We start from the raw sequence: 20,354 nt of genomic DNA, 5'->3' as shown, positions 1-20,354 counted from the left end.
GTCTTTGTATTTCTGCAAACCTCACTTCTACATTGAAGAATTTTTTTTTTTTTTTTTTTGGCGGGCCTCATCAAAACTTACAGCAGGTCCTTACAACTCTTTTTCAAAAGTGGTTTTCTGGGTAAATACTTTTTTACATTGTGCCCACATTTTTTGTCAGTACTTGTGTAGACTTGACCTTTCTAGCATTCAGATCTGCTTTTCGTCTGTCTTCCCTACCAGTCCAGTGACTACAACACTCCAATCATGAAAAGGGCATGCCTGATTGCTCATACCCTTCCCTCTCCATCATACTTACAACTCAAACTTCTCCATCTCCTCTATCATCTGAGCATGGCCCCCGTGTATCCGACTGTAAGGCCTCCCTCACACAGGCGGTTTTGTACAGCGTTTAGCGCTGCTTTTTCATCACAGCATAAACATTATACAACCCTCCCATTTATGTCAATGAGGCTGCTCACACAAGCCTGAAAACGCAGCATTTTCCACGTTGCATGTTCTATTGACTGTTTTCAGCCCTTTGTCGCCCATTGAAATGAATGGGCAGCGGTTTCAGCACTGCCGAAAACGCGTCACAACTCGGTACCGCACTTTTGGCAGCCCTAAACACCCTAGCAACACTACCGGAGTAGAAAAAAAATAAAAAATCAATACTCCCCTTACAGGTGATGCCGCTGTGATTGGACGCATCCAGCACTGGCTCTGATTGGCTTAGCTGGCTGGCTGAGCGCCACTGAGTGACAATCGGAGCAATCTGACGGCTTCACAAGGTCCTTACAGTGGTGACTCGGACAGACTTCACCTGTTAGGTTAATATTGATTTTTATTTATTTATTTATTTTTTTTTTTATCAGCATCCTTGGCTGCATTTTCAGCTGTGCTGAAAACTCAACCAAAACGCTGGCATAACTCATGCCAGCGCTGCTTAAACCGGGTGGAATCTGCAGTGAACGCAGCGTTAACGCCTGTGTGAGGTTGACCTAAGAGGATGGAGCGCTGAGTTTATCGTGGTATTTACTATCACATATGTACTGTTTTTTTTTTTTTTTGTTTTTTTTGTTTTTTTTTTAAGCAAACTTTTTGTTAAAGACCTGCACCCGCTGGGCACTGGGTAGGATAGACTGTGGCTGGTACCAACAGTCCCTGCTAAATACAATTCTGTGGAGGGAGAAAAAAATCTTCAGTGTTCTGCAGAATGCATGCCACCGTTAAAGGGCTACTCCTCCAGAAAAAACACTTTTTTTTTTTTTTCCCATCCCCGCCCCACTTACTTGATTGCCTGTCCCACTTTGGTTGTGTCCTCTGTGCATTGCAGCAGCTTCTATGCAGTGCTTATCAGCCACCGTCTTAGTGAAAGATTTTGGTTTCACTTTCACATCAATCCCACGATGCATTAGCTAGAGGCTATATCATTTCAGCCTGCAGGAGGACAGGTTATCATTTACTTTCTATAGTCACCTAAATAAACTACAGACCATAAGCATACAGTCAGGAGCATGAGCTGTGACTTCCTCTACTATAACTGTGTGACAGGAGCTGTGTGATCATAATCATCTGTAACTGACAGGAGTGTATGTAGTGTATCTCACATAGGCAGTTTCTGTGGTAGAATTCCTGTAACAACATTACTCATACTGAGAATTTGACTAGAAAGTGAATGCATAACCAAGTAAATCTGAGCTGGTCAGAATTGAGATCACATGACCATCTCAGGAAAAAATGGCAAAAGTTTCAGACAGAAAGGAATAACTAACCAAGATACCAATAGTCAACGTAGGCAAATCAAACCTGCTATGTCACCCCCCCCCCCTCCCCCCCCCCAAAAAAACCAACTGTGCATGCAAAGTATGTGTTTGTGAACAAATTCACTGCATATTGCGTGTGTGGATCTAGCCTGAGGTGCATTCAGACAGGCGAGTACGGTCAGTTGGAGAAACCTGAACCAATATGGCACAGGATGGGGCATAACTTATTGATCAGTGGGCATCTCGCCGCCAAGACCACCACTGATCTGGAGAATGGGGCTCCCATGTCCCACTCTTCAGTCACTGCAGGGATGCTTCCCCGCCTTTCCCCTACAGTGACTCCAGCATGAAGGAAATGCTGGCCGAGCATGCAGTCAGTGCTCTATTTATTTCAAGGGGACTGATGGAAATAATGGGCGCTACTCAGCCCTCCCCAAAATGACTTTGAAAGTGAATGACGTGTCAGTGCATTTAGGTGACTAGCGCTCCATTCAGTCTCCTCTCTGTGGGGAGTCCTGTCGATGGGGGCTATAAATTGAAATTCTGGAACAGCCCCTTTTAAGTCATTCCTTGTATGAAAGACATACCACCGAACACTAGGCCATTGTGAAGGTCAAATTCCATTGTGCTCAGAATTTTTGCTGACAGTCACGCTTGAGCACAGGCATAGAGGAAAAATTAAAATCAAGCTGTAATGGCCCAGAATGTATATTCCTGGCCCCTCCATAAATGTCATACATGTAATGTGTTTTGTGTAGATGCGCTGTGCAAATTGTCTAGTCTCCTGTTATGTGTATTGCACAGCTGCAGCAAATGAGGTTATGTTTGCATGAGACTGGGAGATGCCCTCAAATGTATCAATATATGTTCTGTCACATGGCATGTGGGAGATTATAAGTATGAGAGGAGTCTCGAGAGTTCTGTTCTTCTGGGTTCCTGAGAGGGAGTGCCAGCCACATGGCGGTACATTCAAACCTCATGTGGTGAAGAATGGAAGAGTAAGAAGGGTATCCTAAGGACCCTAATGCCAGGAGCCAATAGAGAGCAAGATAAGAAAGAGAGTTTGAGAGTGAGCGTGTCCAAAAAAGGCCGAGATCCCCGTGCAGAGGTACTGTACTAGGAGTGTCTGTGGAGTGACCCTACCCATATCCTCCGCTGGAGAGTTCCCCTGACAGGAGCGGTTCCTATCAGATAACTGAGACTGCAGGACCAGTGTCATCCTGTGTTTCCTCCCTGACCTCAAATCTGCTGTTTTTCCTGCACAGGCATCTTTTGCATTTGTGCCTTGTATCAAGTAAAGTTGTTTTTTTTTTTTTTTGCCAGGTCCTGACCATTCCCAGGTACCTGAGGTACGTTAGTCTGCGGCTCCTTTATTTACCGCAGAGGGTCATTCTGGTGGGTAACTTGAATGGTAGCATCACTTGTGACAACGTTATAACCTGTTTATTGGCAAGCCCTCTCCTAGGGGTGTCCAGAAGAGGCCCAGTGCTGCTCTGGCCAAGGCTATGTGTGTCCCTATGGGAGGAAGCCTGGTAAGTGCCACCTTGTAAATGACCACTCAAGCCTCTCAACTCCTCAACGTATGCCCTGTGTCTGGGGTCACCATACGGGACGCTGCAGTGCCACTTCCTAATAGGAAGTGTTGTGGAATAAAATACTATTACAATTATGCTACAGTGCCAACAGGGAGAAAGGATTCTTCACAGCATCCATGGTTTTATTGCAGCTATTGAAAAAAGGAAAGTGGGGCGGTTTGCAAAGTTGTAGTTCAATGAGTCATATTGTCTGGTGATGCAACCATTAAGAAAAATTCTACTTAGACAATGTATCTACACTCAGGTAAAGTCTGAATCATAGGAACCCCATCTGGTGGATCTTTATTAAATTAAAAGAAACAAACAAATCAAATACGTGATTTTTTCAGGTTACATGTGTATTACGAGATTTTTTTTAAATGGATTGTCTATGCCATATGAGCAACGCCCTGTCACCATATAATCCATACTGATTAGATGGAACAATGCCGACATCATGACGTGGGTATCATAACGAAGGTGAAGCAGTTTCTGGAGCAGGCAGATTATGTGCTACTAAATGAAATAGACCTCCTGTTCTGCATTGCCTTGTAGCTGGTCAATTGTTGCCTTGCGGAGCATCTCCCACCGTTTGCTGATTTTTCTTTTAGTTGTGGTGTCATCCGTATTGAATGAAGTTGTGGAATCCTTCCGTGATATACAGTTCAGTTGTGACATAGCTGTTATTCCTGGTTCTTCTGGGTTTTCTTTCTGGATACTGAAGCAAAGAAATTTTAGTTTAAATTGGAGCAGTCACAAACTAGTAACCAAAATTTCTGTTCTGGCACCATTTGGTTCATCAAAAATTATAACAAGTAAATGCATCTATAAATAAAGGGGACCTCTCCCTTGTGGTGAAGTCTAGAGCATCCAGCAGTCCTCATTTGTGGTGGGAGCCTGGAGTGTGTGGTGGAGCCTAGAGCAGCTGGAAGCTCTCCGTTGGCATGGAGCCTAGAGCAGCTGGCAGCTCTCTCTTGTGGGGTCTAGAGCATCTGGTAGCTCTCCCTTGTAGTGGGAGCCTAGAGCGTCTAGCAGTTCTCACTTGTGGTGAAGCCTAGAGCAGCTGGAAGCTCTCTATTGTGGTGAAGTCCAGAGCATCGGGTAGCTCTCCCTTGTGGTGGGAGCCTAGAGCATCTGGCAGCTCTCTCCCTTGTGGTGGAGCCTAGAGCATCTGGCAGCTCTCTCCCTTGTGGTGGAGCCTAAAAGAGCTATTCTCCCATGTGGTGATGTGTAGAGCAGCTGGCATCGCTCTTGTCTGCTGGTGTATAGAGGAGTTCAAGGCTCTCTCATATGGTGGTGTCTAGAGGAGCTGGCAGGTCTTCTGACATGTCTGTTTTAGTGAAAACTTGCATCTCTTTTAAAATAACAATTCTGCAACCTCTTTTCTAGAACCCTGCATTGTGCAGTTCCTCTGTTAATCCTCCTGGAAACGTATGATTATATTGACATTTTCATGTTACCCTTTGCCTTGTTTGGTAAGGACACAAACTACTATCACTGCTGACCAGACCCCGAGAAATTGATTTTAGACTCTTTCATTCCACACATCGATGTTTTCTGCCTCTGTGAGATTTGTTACATACAAGTCTTAATATTACTGAAGTACAGTGTATTAATAATGGACTCACCATAAATACCACCGCTTTCCAAGTCCATATTCAGAACCACAAATGCCAAGCCGAGGCAAGAAGCATCGGGGAAGGTGATGTTCTAACATAACTGTAGTGGCTGCAAGCTGCAATGCATAAAAACAGATCAGTCAACACCTTATAGTTTTTTAGCCACATTGGCACCCGGCTTCAGGGTTTTATCCAGCCCTTAACAACTAGAACTCGAAGACATCATCATTTCCACTGACCTGAGCCCTCCACAGCTCATCCCTCTCCTGTGCCACCCTCCAGTGAGTGTCCCCCATCATAGCAATTAATAGATTCAGCATTAAGAGGTTGGAAACTAAAGTGAAGAAAAAATAGATGATGCTAAACATGAGAGGGAGGTCGACGGCGTAGTTGGCAGGGGAGTTGATGGTATTGATGAAAAGCTGATAGGTGCTGTAAACGGACATGGCGTAGCTGTAAAATATTCCCATTTGTGTCTGGTCCTCGGTCTGGAATATTACACAGAAAGCTACAATGAGAAAATAGACACAAAGTTATTAAAGGCAGTACAGGTGTGACCCCCCATAAACTTATATCTGGTACCCGGAGATGTGTGCACCAAGCTAGAACAAGAAATGTTTGATACAAATGCTATAATGGAGTTTTATAACTCTGTTCCTAATGCACATTGTACTTAGGTTGTGTGCTACAGCAGCTAGAGGGTTAATAGTTTTGCAGACAATTTGCGGAAACAGAGACCCATCTCGGAGCTAGATGCGGAAGGGAAGGGAGGGACAAAAGTTATATAAGGGAGTTACATCCAAAATGCAATGGATAAGGGCAGTGTAAGGTCACAGAAGAAGCACTATGGGAAGTGCAGGTCTGCATCATACCTGGAGGTGCAGGCGTGAGGTCCGCTATTGAGTGGAAGCACAAAGGGGCGATAAAGGGTTCGACATTGATTTGCAGGAATGCTGCCATCCAATAGGTGGCGCTGCAGAGGTATTGTTCCATCTTCCTTATTTGCATATTACCCAGAGGAGCATGCATGGCTTTATAAGTCTCCTCACTCACCTTCTGGGTGCTCTCGTCAAGGAGAGACAATACCCCTTCCGACTCACGTCATAGGCCTCTCACTAGTCAACCCAGAATCCTGCTGTACACTGATGAGGGACAAACACCCCGAAACAGCTGTTTGTGTATGGGTTCTGGTTTGGTTTTCAATTTCCAATCTTTAAGGCTTGGATAAAGGGTGGACATTGATTTGCAGGAACGCTGCCATCCACTAGGTGGCCCTGCAGAGGTATTGTTCCCTCTTCCTTATTTAAATCAAATTCAAAGCAGCTGCCTCTGGTGAGTAGCCCCTCATCTGGCTAACGTTGGGGGTTGAATAAAATGTGTGAGTATAAAGTTGTGTCAAAATAGTACCACTTACATATGGGATTATGATTAGAGATGAGCGAACACCAAAATGTTCGGGTGTTCGTTATTCGAAACGAACTTCCCGCGATGTTCGAGGGTTCGTTTCGAATAACGAACCCCATTGAAGTCAATGGGCGACCCGAGCATTTTTGTATTTCGCCGATGCTCGCTAAGGTTTTCATGTGTGAAAATCTGGGCAATTCAAGAAAGTGATGGGAATGACACAGAAACGGATAGGGCAGGCGAGGGGCTACATGTTGGGCTGCATCTCAAGTTCACAGGTCCCACTATTAAGCCACAATACCGGCAAGAGTGGGCCCCCCCCCCCCCCTCCCAACAACTTTTACTTCTGAAAAGCCCTCATTAGCATGGCATACCTTTGCTAAGCACCACACTAGCTACAACAAAGCACAATCACTGCCTGGATGACACTCCGCTGCCACTTCTCCTGGGTTACATGCTGACCAACCGCCCCCCCTCCCCCCCACAGCGCACACCAAAGTGTCCCTGCGCAGTCTTCAGCTGCCCTCATGCCACACCACCCTCATGTCTATTTAGAAGTGCGTCTGCCATGAGGAGGAACCGCAGGCACACACTGCAGAGGGTTGGCACGGCTAGGCAGCGACCCTCTTTAAAAGGGGCGGGGCGATAGCCCACAATGCTGTACAGAAGCAATGAGAAATATAATCCTGTGCCACCGCCATCAGGAGCTGCACACGTGGGCATAGCAATGGGGAACCTATGTGCCACACACTATTCATTCTGTCAAGGTGTCTGCATGCCCCAGTCAGACTGGTAATATGTACCTTAACAGTAACCGCGTTGGTGGTAATGTGGTGGTGACTGCGGACCTAGTAGCACGGTTGTATTTTGTTGGTTTTCGGAATGCGGCCAGGATTAAGTGGGCCGTGGCGGGGGGATGGTGTGGGGGCTCTCTTGTTGTGTCGGTAAAGGTGAAATTCTTGGACTGCCACCAGACGAACCAATGCAAAGGCATTTGCCAAGAATGTTTTCCCTGTTGGAGGAGGAGGGGGATGTTTTTGAGGCACTATGTGTCCTCTCCACGTGTCCGTGGTTATATGCACCTTAACAGTAACCGCGTTGGTGGTAATGTGGTGGTGACTGCGGACCTAGTAGCACGGTTGTATTTTGTTGGTTTTCGGAATGCGGCCAGGATTAAGTGGGCCGTGGCGGGGGGATGGTGTGGGGGCTCTCTTGTTGTGTCGGTAAAGGTGAAATTCTTGGACTGCCACCAGACGAACCAATGCAAAGGCATTTTCCAAGAATGTTTTCCCTGTTGGAGGAGGAGGGGGATGTTTTTGAGGCACTACGTGTCCTCTCCACGTGTCCGTGGTTATATGCACCTTAACAGTAACCGCGTTGGTGGGAAATGGCCTCGCCGCCATCATGTCTTTGGGAAGCCTCTGTTTCCACACCCCAGAGACATACCATTAGCAGCGGTATAGGCAGAGCCCAGAATTCGTAACATTTCAGCCGTAGCATTAGGACAGGCCCCACTAACATATCAGTAGCAGCATTATAGGAGGAGCGCAGTCTTCGTTCCATGTCAGCAATAGTAGGACTCAAGACAGGCCCCAGTAACAATTCCGAAGCAGCAGTATAGCGGGAGCGCAGTCTTCGTTCCATGTCAGCAATAGTAGCACTCAAGACAGGCCCCAGTAACAATTCCGAAGCAGCAGTATAGCGGGAGCGCAGTCTTCGTTCCATGTCAGCAATAGTAGCACTCAAGACAGGCCCCAGTAACAATTCTGAAGCAGCAGTATAGTGGGAGCGCAGTCTTAGTTCCATTTCAGTAGCCTTAGTATAGCAAAGGCCCAAGTTACATTTATGTAGCTAAAGTGTAGGCCAACCCCACACACCTTTCTGTACCATGAGTGCAGGCGAAGAACATACAAATTGCTATGATTACACTGTAGGTGAGGGCCCCAAAAAATTGGTGTACCAACAGTACTAATGTACCTCAGTAAAAATTGGCCATGCCCAACCAAGATGGCAGGTGAATCGCTTTGGTTAATGTGGCTTAAGTGGTAACTAGGCCTGGAGGCAGCCCAGTGTAACGAAAAATTGGTTCAAGTTAAAGTTCCAACGCTTCTAAGCGCATTGAAACATATAAAAATTGTTCAGAAAAATTATTTGAGTGAGCCTTGTGGCCCTAAGAAAAATTGCCCGTTCAGCGTGATTACGTGAGGTTTCAGGAGGAGGAGCAGGAGGAGGAGGAGGAATATTAGACACAGATTGATGAAGCAGAAATGTCCCCGTTTTGGATGGTGAGAGAGAACGTAGCTTCCATCCGCGGGTGCAGCCTACGTATTGCTTACGTATCGCTGCTGTCCGCTGGTGGAGAACAGAAGTCTGGGGAAATCCAGCCTTTGTTCATCTTGATGAGTGTTAGCCTGTCGGCACTGTCGGTTGACAAGCGGCTACGCTTATCTGTGATGATTCCCCCAGCCGCACTAAACACCCTCTCCGACAAGACGCTAGCCGCAGGACAAGCAAGCACCTCCAGGGCATACAGCGCTAGTTCAGGCCACGTGTCCAGCTTCGACACCCAGTAGTTGTAGGGGGCAGAGGTGTCACCGAGGATGGTCGTGCGATCGGCTACGTACTCCCTCACCATCCTTTTACAGTGCTCCCGCCGACTCAGCCTTGACTGGGGAGCCATAAAGCTGGCCAGGCCCTTAAAGACTGTTGCACTGCCTGGGATGTACATGCTGCTCGATCTCCGCACCTCCCCTGCTACCTTGCCCTCGGTACTGCGCCTTCTGCCACTAGCGCTGTCGGCTGGGAATTTTACCATCAGCTTGTCCGCAAGGGTCCTGTGGTATAGCAACACTCTCGAACCCCTTTCCTCTTCGGGAATGAGAGTGGGCAGGTTCTCCTTATAGCGTGGGTCGAGCAGTGTGTACACCCAGTAATCCGTCGTGGCCAGAATGCGTGCAACGCGAGGGTCACGAGAAAGGCATCCAAACATGAAGTCAGCCATGTGTGCCAGGGTACCTGTACGCAACACATGGCTGTCTTCACTAGGAAGATCACTGCCAGAATCCTCCTCCTCCTCCTCCTCATGCCATACACGCTGAAAGGATGACAGGCAATCAGCCGGTGTACCGTCAGCAGCGGGCCAAGCTGTCTCTTCCCCCTCCTCCTCATCCTCCTCATGCTCCTCCTCCGCCTCCTGTACGCGCTGAGAAATAGACAGGAGGGTGCCCTGACTATCCAGCGGCATACTGTCTTCCACCGTCCCCGTTTCCGAGCGCAAAGCAGCTGCCTTTATGGTTTGCAGGGAATTTCTCAAGATGCATAGTAGAGGAATGGTGACGCTAATGATTGTAGCATCGCCGCTCACCACCTGGGTAGACTCCTCAAAATTTCCAAGGACATGGCAGATGTCTGCCAACCAGGCCCACTCTTCTGAAAGGAATTGAGGAGGCTGACTCCCACTGCGCCGCCCATGTTGGAGTTGGTATTCGACTATAGCTCTACGCTGTTCATAGAGCCTGGCCAACATGTGGAGCGTAGAGTTCCACCGTGTGGGCACGTCGCACAGCAGTCGGTGCACTGGCAGCTTAAAGTGATGTTGCAGGGTGCGCAGGGTGGCAGCGTCCGTGTGGGACTTGCGGAAATGTGCGCAGAGCCGGCGTGCCTTTACGAGCAGGTCTGACAAGCGTGGGTAGCTTTTCAGAAAGCGCTGAACCACCAAATTAAAGACGTGGGCCAGGCATGGCACGTGCGTGAGGCTGCCGAGCTGCAGAGCAGCCACCAGGTTACGGCCGTTGTCACACACGACCATGCCCGGTTGGAGGCTCAGCGGCGCAAGCCAGCGGTCGGTCTGCTGTGTCAGACCCTGCAGCAGTTCGTGGGCCGTGTGCCTCTTATCGCCTAAGCTGAGTAGCTTCAGCACGGCCTGCTGACGCTTGCCCACCGCTGTGCTGCCACACCGCGCGACACCGACTGCTGGCGACATGCTGCTGCTAACACATCTTGATTGCGAGACAGAGGAGGAGGAGGAGGGTGCTTTAGTGGAGGAAGCATACACCTCCGCAGATACCACCACCGAGCTGGGGCCCGCAATTCTGGGGGTGGGTAGGACGTGAGCGGTCCCAGGCTCTGACTCTGTCCCAGCCTCCACTAAATTCACCCAATGTGCCGTCAGGGAGATGTAGTGGCCCTGCCCGCCTGTGCTTGTCCACGTGTCCGTTGTTAAGTGGACCGTGGCAGTAACCGCGTTGGTGAGGGCGCGTACAATGTTGCGGGAGACGTGGTCGTGCAGGGCTGGGACGGCACATCGGGAAAAGTAGTGGCGACTGGGAACTGAGTAGCGCGGGGCCGCCGCCTCCATGATACTTTTGAAGGACTCCGTTTCCACAACCCTATACGGCAGCATCTCAAGGCTGATGAATTTTGCTATGCGGACGGTTAACGTTTGAGCGTGCGGGTGCGTGGCGGCGTACTTGCGCTTGCGCTCCAACAGTTGCGCAAGCGACGGCTGAACGGTGCGCTGAACTACACTGCTGGATGGGCCGAGGACAGCGGAGGTGAGGGTGTGGGTGCAGGCCAGGAGACGGTAGTGCCTGTGTCCTGAGAGGGGGGTTGCATCTCAGTGGCAGGTTGGGGCACAGGGGGAGAGGCAGGGGTGCAAACCGGAGGCGCTGAACGGCCTTCGTCCCACCTTGTGGGGTGCTTGGCCATCATATGTCTGCGCATGGTGGTGGTGGTGAGGCTGTTGGTGTTGGCTCCCCGGCTGAGCTTTGCGCGACAAAGGTTGCACACCACTGTTCGTCGGTCGTCAGGCGTCTCTGTGAAAAACTGCCAGACCTTAGAGCACCTCGGCCTCTGCAGGGTGGCATGGCGCGAGGGGGCGCTTTGGGAAACAGTTGGTGGATTATTCGGTCTGGCCCTGCCTCTACCCCTGGCCACCGCACTGCCTCTTGCAACCTGCCCTGCTGATGCCCTTGACTCCCCCTCTGAAGACCTGTCCTCCTGAGTAAGCGTTGCACACCAGGTGGGGTCAGTCACCTCATCGTCCTGCTGCTCTTCCTCCGAATCCTCTGTGCGCTGCTCCCTCGGACTTACTGCCCTTACTACTACCTCACTGCAAGACAACTGTGTCTCATCGTCATCGTCCTCCTCACCCACAGAAAGTTGTTGAGACAGTTGGCGGAAGTCCCCAGCCTCTGCCCCCGGACCCCGGGAACTTTCGAATGGTTGGGCATCAGTGACGATAAACTCCTCTGGTGGGAGAGGAACCGCTGCTGCCCAATCTAAGCAGGGGCCCGAGAACAGTTCCTGGGAGTGTTCCCGCTCCTGAGCAGGTGTCATTGTAGTGGAGTGAGGAGGCTGGGAGGAAGGAGGAGCAGCAGACAGAGGATTCGGATTTGCAGCAGTGGACGGCGCAGAACTGTGGGTTGACGATAGGTTGCTCGAAGCACTTTCTGCCATCCAGGACAGGACCTGCTCACACTGCTCATTTTCTAATAACCGTCTCCCGCGTGGACCCATTAATTGGGCGATGAATGTGGGGACGCCAGAAACGTGCCCCTCTCCTAATCGCGCAGCAGTCGGCTGCGACACACCGGGATCAGGAGCTCGGCCTGTGCCCACACCCTGACTTGGCCCTCCGCGTCCTCGGCCGCGTCCACGTCCTCTAGGCCTACCCCTACCCCTCAGCATGCTGTATTACCAGTGATTTGATTTCACAGGCAGGAAATAAATTGGCGCAAGACTGCAGGCCAAATATAATTTTTTCCCTTTTTTGAAAACGAAAGGCCCCACTGCCTCTAGTGAATGAATAATCTAAGTTTAATAACTGTGCTGTGGCCCTGCTAATGTGTCACAGAACGTGAGGGTAGCAGAGTTATTATAACTCTGGCAGAGCAGGTATTTTTTTCCCAATTAAGGAAAGCAAATGGCGAAGCCAGCAGTAAAACGTAGCTGGGTGCGTCTGATTTTTAAACGTTGCACACGCAGCCGACACGTACACACAGCCCTTAGGACGGACAGAGGCAGGACAAATAGATTTTTTTTCAGTTTTTTTCCACCAAAAGGCAGCACTGCGTATATTCAATGAACATGAGAAGTTTAATAACTGTGCTGTGGCCCTGCTAATGTGTCACAGAATGTGAGGGTAGCAGAGTTATTATAACTCTGGCAGAGCTGGTATTTTTTTCCCAATTAAGGAAAGCAAATGGCGAAGCCAGCAGTAAAACGTAGCTGGGTGCGTCTGATTTTTAAACGTTGCACACGCAGCCGACACGTACACACAGCCCTTAGGACGGACAGAGGCAGGACAAATAGATTTTTTTTCACTTGTTTTACAAGCAAAAGGCCGCACTGCGTATATTCAATGAATAATAACTGTGTTGTTGCCCTGCCTACACAATTCTTTCCCTGCAGTATCAATGGAGGGTGCAATGCTCTGCAGAGGCGATTTTGAGAAGAAAAAAAATATGCAGCACAGCTAACAGCAGCCAGCACAGTACTGCACACGGTTAAATATGGCCCTAGAAAGGACTGTTGAGGTTCTTGAAGGCTACACTCACTCCTAACACTCTCCCTGCCTATGCAACACTTCTGTCCCTAATGCCGGGTGCAACGCTCTGCAGAGCCGATTTTGAGAAGAAAAAAAATTGCCACTGCTAACAGCAGCCAACACACAGCTATCAGTGGCCCTAATAAGGACCTTTGGGGGTCTTGAAGCCTACACTAACTACCAATTCTTTCCCTACAGCAGCTCCGGTACAAACAGCACTGTCCCTCATCTAACTCACAAGGCATCTGAGGCGAGCCGCGGGAGGGGCCGACTTTTATATTAGGCGAACACCTGATCTCCCCAGCCACTCACTGCAGGGTGGTGGTATAGGGCTTGAACGATGCAGGGGGAAGTTGTAATGCCTTCCCTGTCTTTCAATTGGCCAGAAAAGCGCGCTAACGTCTCAGGGAAGGAAGTGAAAGTAACCCGAACACCGCATGGTGTTCGTTACGAATAACGAACATCCCGAACACCCTAATATCCGCACGGATATCAAGTTCGGACGAACACGTTCGCTCATCTCTAATTATGATATCTACGTCATTACAATATAAAATATTTGGCAAATATTTTGTTATGATCCACTAATGAAGGATGGAAGATGCTCTGCTTATACCTGTGCCGAATCCTAGAATGACAATCATCATGAGCCAGAAGAACCTCAACAGATCTCCAAACATCATCTAAAATGATAGAAATCAAACAAAATAAATTAAGTTTTGAGCTTAGTTAACTACAGATGATGTATATGTATATATGAAATACAGCGCCTCATCTTCAGTGCCCAGTGGTGCTCCTTGAGGAGGAATACACTTTTTATAATCTGCTAGAAAGAGGGGGGCAAGGCTAGTTTCTGACTCAGCAGTCTGGATATCAGATCCTCCAGCCATTGACTTCAAAGGATTAGTACTACTATGAAACTGTCCTTTATAGACAAGACTGTGACTACAATAACACTGCATCCTAGAGGTACATCAGTTACCTAATTCAGTATTTAAAGGGGTTTTACCAATATCACAAGTTTTTCGTACCTGCAAGATATGGAATAACTCGCTGATCAATGGGAGTCTTACCATTCCAACCACCACCAGTGTCAAGAACAGGGGCCCCATGTTCCCTTCTGCCTGTCACTGCTAGGGTGGCTCCTCCCTCTGTAGTGATGTCAGAATGAATGTAGCACATGCACAGCTGCTACGCCAATCATTTCAATGGGGTTGAGGGAAATACCCGAGAACTTGACGCTTGGCAGTCTCCAACCGTCTCATTGAAAGTAAATGAAATGGCAACTTGCTCGTGTGACCAACACTCTGTTCATTCTCCTCCTCACTGCAGGGGGTGCAGTGATGAGGAGATGGGGACAAGACCCCTATTCTCAGGATCTGTAGGAGTCTGAGTGGTGAGACCCCTATAGATCCAAAATCCTTAGAGGAGTTTAAAAGGGGACCTGATGTCCTTCTGGAGCGGACGGATATTATAGGATATAAATCTTAGGTTAATTGTTAATCCGGGTATACAGGCAGGTAGGAACTATTAGGGGTTGATCCATGGATTAGTCTGATTGCCATTAGGGAGTAAGGAAGGAATTTTTTTCCCCAAATGGGCTAATTGGCTTCTGCTCTTGGTTTTTCTTTTGCCTTCCTCTGAATCAACAACACAGGAGGATAGACAAGCTGGACTAGATAGACATTGTCTTCATTCGGCCTTACAAACTATGTTACTATGTTAGATCAGCAAGTTACACCCTGTCCTATGGATAGGCAATAACTTGTGATCTTGGTACAACCCCTTTAAATAGAATTGCTCATTATACTTAGTGTTGTGGTTGCCAGTGCCTCTTCTCATCTCCTTTTCCATTCTCAAAGCACAATCGTTACCAATCCCTAAAAGAAGGACTAATGGAAACATTTAAAGAGACCAGAATAGATGAATACAGAACATATACACATAATAAAAAAGAAGAAACACATGTTTATCAAATGGAAAGAAGGGGGAATATCTAAAGAAGAATATAATGCGGTCTGCAGAAACTGTAGGGCAAGTGTCAGAAAAGTTAAAGCTAAAAATAAATTGAGGCTTGCAACAGAGGCCAAAAGCAATAAAAAAGGATTTTGTTTGTATGTCAAAAAGAAAACTCAAAGATGCTATAGGATGTATACAGGATGAAAATGGTGAATTAGTTAAAAATGATGTTGAGAAAGGCCGTGAAAGTAAATGTAATATCAACTGATATTCCCTGTGCTATTGGGAAATAAAAGAATGCAAGCTATCTATAAACAAAGAGATGGTGAGGGAAGACTTAGCTAACTTAAATAAATTCAAGTCCCCAGGTCCAGATGAATTACATCTTAGAATACTAACGGAAGCAGCAGAGAGAATTCCTGAACCACTCGCCATAATCTTTGAAAAATCCTGGAGAACAGGAGAAGCCCCAGAAGATTGGAAAAGGGCAAATGTTGTTCCTATCTTCAAAAGAGGGAATAAGGTGAATCCAGGGAGCTACAGGCCTGTGAGCTTGACTTCTATACAGGGAAAGATCTTTGAACAAATTATTAAACAGCATGTATGCAAGTACTTGGATAAAAATGGAGTAATTAACCAGAGCCAGCATGGGTTTGTAACAAAAACGTCATGCCAGACAAATCTAATTTCCTTCTATGATCGAATCACTGACTGGGTTGATCAGGAAAATGCGGCAGATATAGTATATCTTGACTTTAGTAAGGCATTTAACAAAGTATTTTTTACCATCCTTATTGAAAAAATGACCAAATATGGGAATGACAAGGCAACTGCTGGTGGATTCACAACTGGCTGAGTGATTGTACTCAAAGAGTGGTCATAAATGGCTGCACATCCAAGTGAAAGAATGTATCAAGTGGAGTATCACAAGGCTCTGTCCTGGGCCCAGTGGTGTTCAACATTTTTATAAATGGATCTGGAGGAGGAAATTGATGGGAAACTGATCAAATTTTCAGACAACATAAAGCTAGGAGGGATAGCTAACACTAGAGAAGAGAGACAGAGCATTCAAAACGATCTAGAAAAGCTTGAACAGTGAACAGTGACTAACAGAATGGTATTTAACAAGGAGAAATACAAAGTCCTACATCTGGGCACGAAAAATGAAAAAAAGCACATACAGAATGGGAGGAATTGGGCTAAGCAGCAGTACATGGGAAAAAGACTTGGGTATACTAATAGATCATAGACTGAGCATGAGTCAACAATGTGATGCAGCAGCCAAAAAGGCAAACACAATTCTGGGATGTATTAAGACAAACATAGAGTCTAGATCCATGAGGTAATTATCCCCCTCTACTTCTTAGTCAGACCTCATCTGGAATACTGGGTCCAGTTCTGGGCACCCCACTTTAAAAAAGACATAGACAAACTAGAGCAAGTTCAGAGAAGAGCTTCCATGATGGTGAGGGTGTAGTGACCAAGACACAAGGCCCATGCTAAGGAGCTGGAGGGGATAGAAATGGTCACAGTGGCTCTACCAGATTCCTCCCCAGAGGGATGCGTGCAACTCTATGCCAAGGTCCTGACAGGCCTCTCCAGGCAACACTGACTAATCAGTTACCTGTATAAGTGTCTTCTTTAAATTTGTATTTGTCACGGGTGACACCAGCACTTCAGTTGAACTTTCATCAAATAACTTGACACAAGTGCAGTGATGTGATTTTTAGCAAAACTGGAAGTGCACAGTTTACTAAATACAATTGCCGGAGGCAAAGCAATACAGCACAGTCTGATAAGAGCACAATACAGTTCCAAAGATACAATTGTGCAAGCAGAAAAATGCGGGAATACACTGACAATCTCTTCAACGCTCTCTCTTTCTGCACTTTAACAGTGGTTAAGCTAGAAGCTGGTCCTCCCTGATGGGATGAATTTAGTAGTTTAGTTGAAATTAGACAGTTTAGGAAGGGCCCTTGTAGAAACTCCTGACTTTGACTTTCAGCAAAGGTTTAGATAACTCACGATTAAGATGACAAGGTGGCTCCACACTTTCCTGTACTCCACTGTCTTTTATCTCTGGGTGGTATAGATTAGATAAGGCCTTCATTCCCAGGTACTTTATCTTCAAGTTGTAGTGACTGCCTTCTCTGGATTGCTTCAGGCGATTACTCTCTTTCTGGCAACTGGCACTGACACACTTTCTGACCTCCTCCTCCGATGACCCAACTCACTCTCCCAGTTCTTACTCTCCTGCGCTTTTTCTAACCCCTCCCCTTTTCCTCTGGTGTTTTTCCCACGGTGTCTCAGGTTCTGTCCTCTCCACTAATTAGGAAAAGCCACACAAGCGACCAATGGTAGATCAGGTTTTGCTAAGCAGTTTTGTTGCTTTTTTAAAGCAAGGAAGGGTGAGAACAGGTTTCCTTCGATGGATGACACCTTCTATGACTCCTTAGAGTTCATCGCAAGGTGGAACAGGATGCTGATATAGTGGTTTATTCTAGAGGACCCTCCGGGCCACTACAAGGGGTCTACAATCATGTCCTATGAGGAACAGTTAAAGGATGTGGGAATGTTCAGCTTGTAGAAAAGAAAGCTGAGAGGAGACTTAATAGCTGTCTACAAATATCTGAAGGACTGTCACAGTACAGAGAGATCAGCCCTATTCCTATTTACACAAGGAAAGACTAGAAGCAATGGGATGAAACTGAAAGGGAGGAGACACAAATTAGATATTAGACAATAAGGGTGATCAATGAGTGGAACAGGTTACCACAGGAGGTGGTGGGTTTTCCTTCAATGGAAGTGTTCAAACAGAGGCTGGACAGACATCTGTCTGGGATGATTTAGTGTTCTTGCATTGAGCAGGGGGTCGGACCCGGTGACCCTGGAGGTCCCTTCCAACTCCGCGATTCTATGATTCTATGAGCCTCATTCAGATATTATGGAATTGAAAGAGTTAATAAACATGAGAGGAGGCGATAGATGGAAACAGTTCCTTTGGCGTGAAACCGTTTTGGATATTTAAGCTATAGATATTGATTGGGGCTGAAATATAAAATGGATGCGTTATACATTTTCTGAGATTTTAATTGTACATGTAATGTAGGATCATATATTGGAGGTATCTGATGCCATTGAATCTTGTGACTTTTTCTGCACTCTCTGATTGGCTCTAATTGTTTTTTATGTTTGTTTTCATTTGTGTTAATGCCATAACTAAGAGCAGTAACACTAGAAATGAGTAGGAGCTGTATAGGATATGCCATCTAATTGTTTATATGGATAAAAATAACCCCCCACAGTCATGTTAAAATTGGAAAAGCCCTTCCAAAAATGTAACTTTTTTACTGTAGATTTTGAATTTATGTCTCAGTTGCCTTAAATGCATTTTAGCCCCTTAGTGACATAGTTAATATAAGCCATAGGCCTCATTCATACGAGCGTGTGTTTTGTGCACACATAATGCACGCTTCTAAAAGAACCAATGGGTTCCTATAGAAGCGTTCATATGCGCGGAATTTGAAGCGCAAAACAGCGCGCACCTAAAAAAGATAGGACATCGGCTACTTAGTTGCGCGTTTTGCCTGAGTTCTCATTGACTCCTATGGAAGCAGGAGTTAATGGAAACTCTGTTAATCCCCACGTGGGAGTCCCCTCATCACTGAACAGCTTTTTTGTTCCTTATATTTTTTCAACATTTAAAGCATTGTGTAAGACAAAAACATTTTTTTTATTTATTTTTTGCAAAAACAATTAGATGACATCATTAGAAATGACTGCGGCATCTGCAGGGTTGAAAGGTGTAGACGAGTCATTAGAAACCCCACATGTGACAATCAGACAGCAAATATTCTCTCTGATTGATGTGGGATGAGATCATTAATCAAAATTCATGTTACCCCTCCCCTTGGACAGGAAGATATGCAGGAGAATCACAGATCTTGTCTGCTGCTGGTTGGTCTCCCCTCCCACCCTCTGTCTGTTCTGCACACAGTGACTGAAATGACGGCAGTAAATTCAATATTCCCGACCCCACTTCAAACAGCTGTAACTCCGCTTCTGTAAGGGCTAGCAATATGCTTTTACTGTCATTTTAAAGCCAAGAATATTAGCTTTAAAATGCCATCATGATGGTAGCTCTGAGATACAGACATTTAACTTAGAACAAGCTCTGTTCCTCTAAAACTGTTATGTTCTTGTCCTGCAGAACAAACACAGCTAGTCCTAAACTGCTGGGGGGTTAATAAAGAAAATTCTATTAATGAAGTTGCTGGGCTTTTGCATGATTCTCTTGGAGTTATCCCTGATTTATCAGTCCACTTGGTTTCCGTACACTTCTTGCACTGTATATGTTTCTGACTAATAGAAGATGAGTGAGCTGACTTTTAGTTTTTTGCACTGAGCAAAGCTCAGATCGCTCTAAAAATAGGGTTAGAGGGTAAAGAACAGGGACCTCTTGGAACATCCCTCAGGATTAACCCAAAGTTAAGTCAATCCGTGACACAGTGAGCCCACACCTGCTACTTTCCACTTAGTCATAATTCTCACAATTTCAGGTTCTTGAGTTGTTTTAGGGTTTTCCAATAGGCCAGTTTCCTTTATCATAGCCACTAACCTTGTATATCATGACAGTGAAAGGTCCAAGCATCTGAAAGCCACGTGCAAAATACATAGCATAGCACCAGCCAAACACCAGCGCCAGGGACATGGGAATGACTTCTCCATCAGTGTTTGTGAGTCTCAGCACCAGAGTGAGAAGTACAGAGCAGGAGAAGATAACTCTGTGATGATGAAAAAGAGAATAAGGGCACAGAATGGAAATTGTAAGAAAAATTGTGGTTCTTAAATATGTATCGTTCCATTCAAAGTAAACAGGCAGTCTGCATAGATGGGCAACTGCATGCTTACATGGGCTGATCCATCCCAGTAGTGAGCTAGGAAGTGCCAGACTATCAGAACTTTTAGACTGTCAGAGACCAGATCAAGGCTATTTTATTCTTTTTCATGACTGACAATAATAAGGATATGCCAAATAAAAGTTACTTCCAATAAAAGTTACTTACAGAATAAAATGAAACAGTCCCCCTGAAACTGTGTCTTGAAGTAGGGGGATTTTTCGTGGTTTCATTAGCACAGGAATCTAAGGAGAGTAAATTCAATTTCTAAAAAGGCATAATCCTCTGATATAATGAAGTCACGTGTTAAATGAGTCACCTCTGTAATGACACCTTATACAGAGAGCTCCCCCTAGTGGTGGCTGCAGGGAGACAAGCTTTTATAATTTATTTTTATGTCAATGTAGCAGATTTGGAACACTGAATCAGGAAAATGGAGCGTTATCTCTATATATTAAGATCTGAATCAGCACAGAATTCTGACATGATGGTAAAATATGGAGATATACTATAAGACAGATACAGAATTAGTAGCAATATGGCAAAAAAAAAATCCTCCTGCCTCTAAAAAACTGTTTTAGTTATTTCTCATGAAACATTAAATACAA

General features: G+C 46.3%; 1 protein-coding gene across 2 annotated transcripts in view; it reads right to left on the bottom strand.

The window, feature by feature from the left end:
- Nucleotides 1-3,585: 3,585 nt before the first annotated feature.
- LOC136626349 (transient receptor potential cation channel subfamily V member 6-like) overlaps nucleotides 3,586-20,354 on the bottom strand; it is a 28,821-nt gene continuing 12,052 nt past the window's right edge. Inside the window, exons 11-16 of one of the 2 annotated variants that reach the window (XM_066601332.1) lie at nucleotides 19,915-19,991; nucleotides 19,467-19,632; nucleotides 13,506-13,572; nucleotides 5,178-5,446; nucleotides 4,948-5,054; nucleotides 3,586-4,037 (exon numbers count right to left, since the gene is read on the bottom strand). In XM_066601332.1, the coding sequence (XP_066457429.1) occupies nucleotides 3,836-4,037; nucleotides 4,948-5,054; nucleotides 5,178-5,446; nucleotides 13,506-13,572; nucleotides 19,467-19,632; nucleotides 19,915-19,991 (888 nt within the window). In that variant the 3' untranslated portion in view covers nucleotides 3,586-3,835. The remainder of the gene's footprint in view (nucleotides 4,038-4,947; nucleotides 5,055-5,177; nucleotides 5,447-13,505; nucleotides 13,573-19,466; nucleotides 19,633-19,914; nucleotides 19,992-20,354) is intronic. The other variant, XM_066601333.1, reaches the window with a different exon arrangement.

Source organism: Eleutherodactylus coqui, chromosome 4 (genome assembly GCF_035609145.1).
Source record: "Eleutherodactylus coqui strain aEleCoq1 chromosome 4, aEleCoq1.hap1, whole genome shotgun sequence".
NCBI classification, from domain to species: domain Eukaryota; kingdom Metazoa; phylum Chordata; class Amphibia; order Anura; family Eleutherodactylidae; genus Eleutherodactylus; species Eleutherodactylus coqui.
The sequence above is the reverse complement of the archived record's forward strand: the minus strand, read 5'-3'. Positions and strand labels throughout refer to the sequence as shown.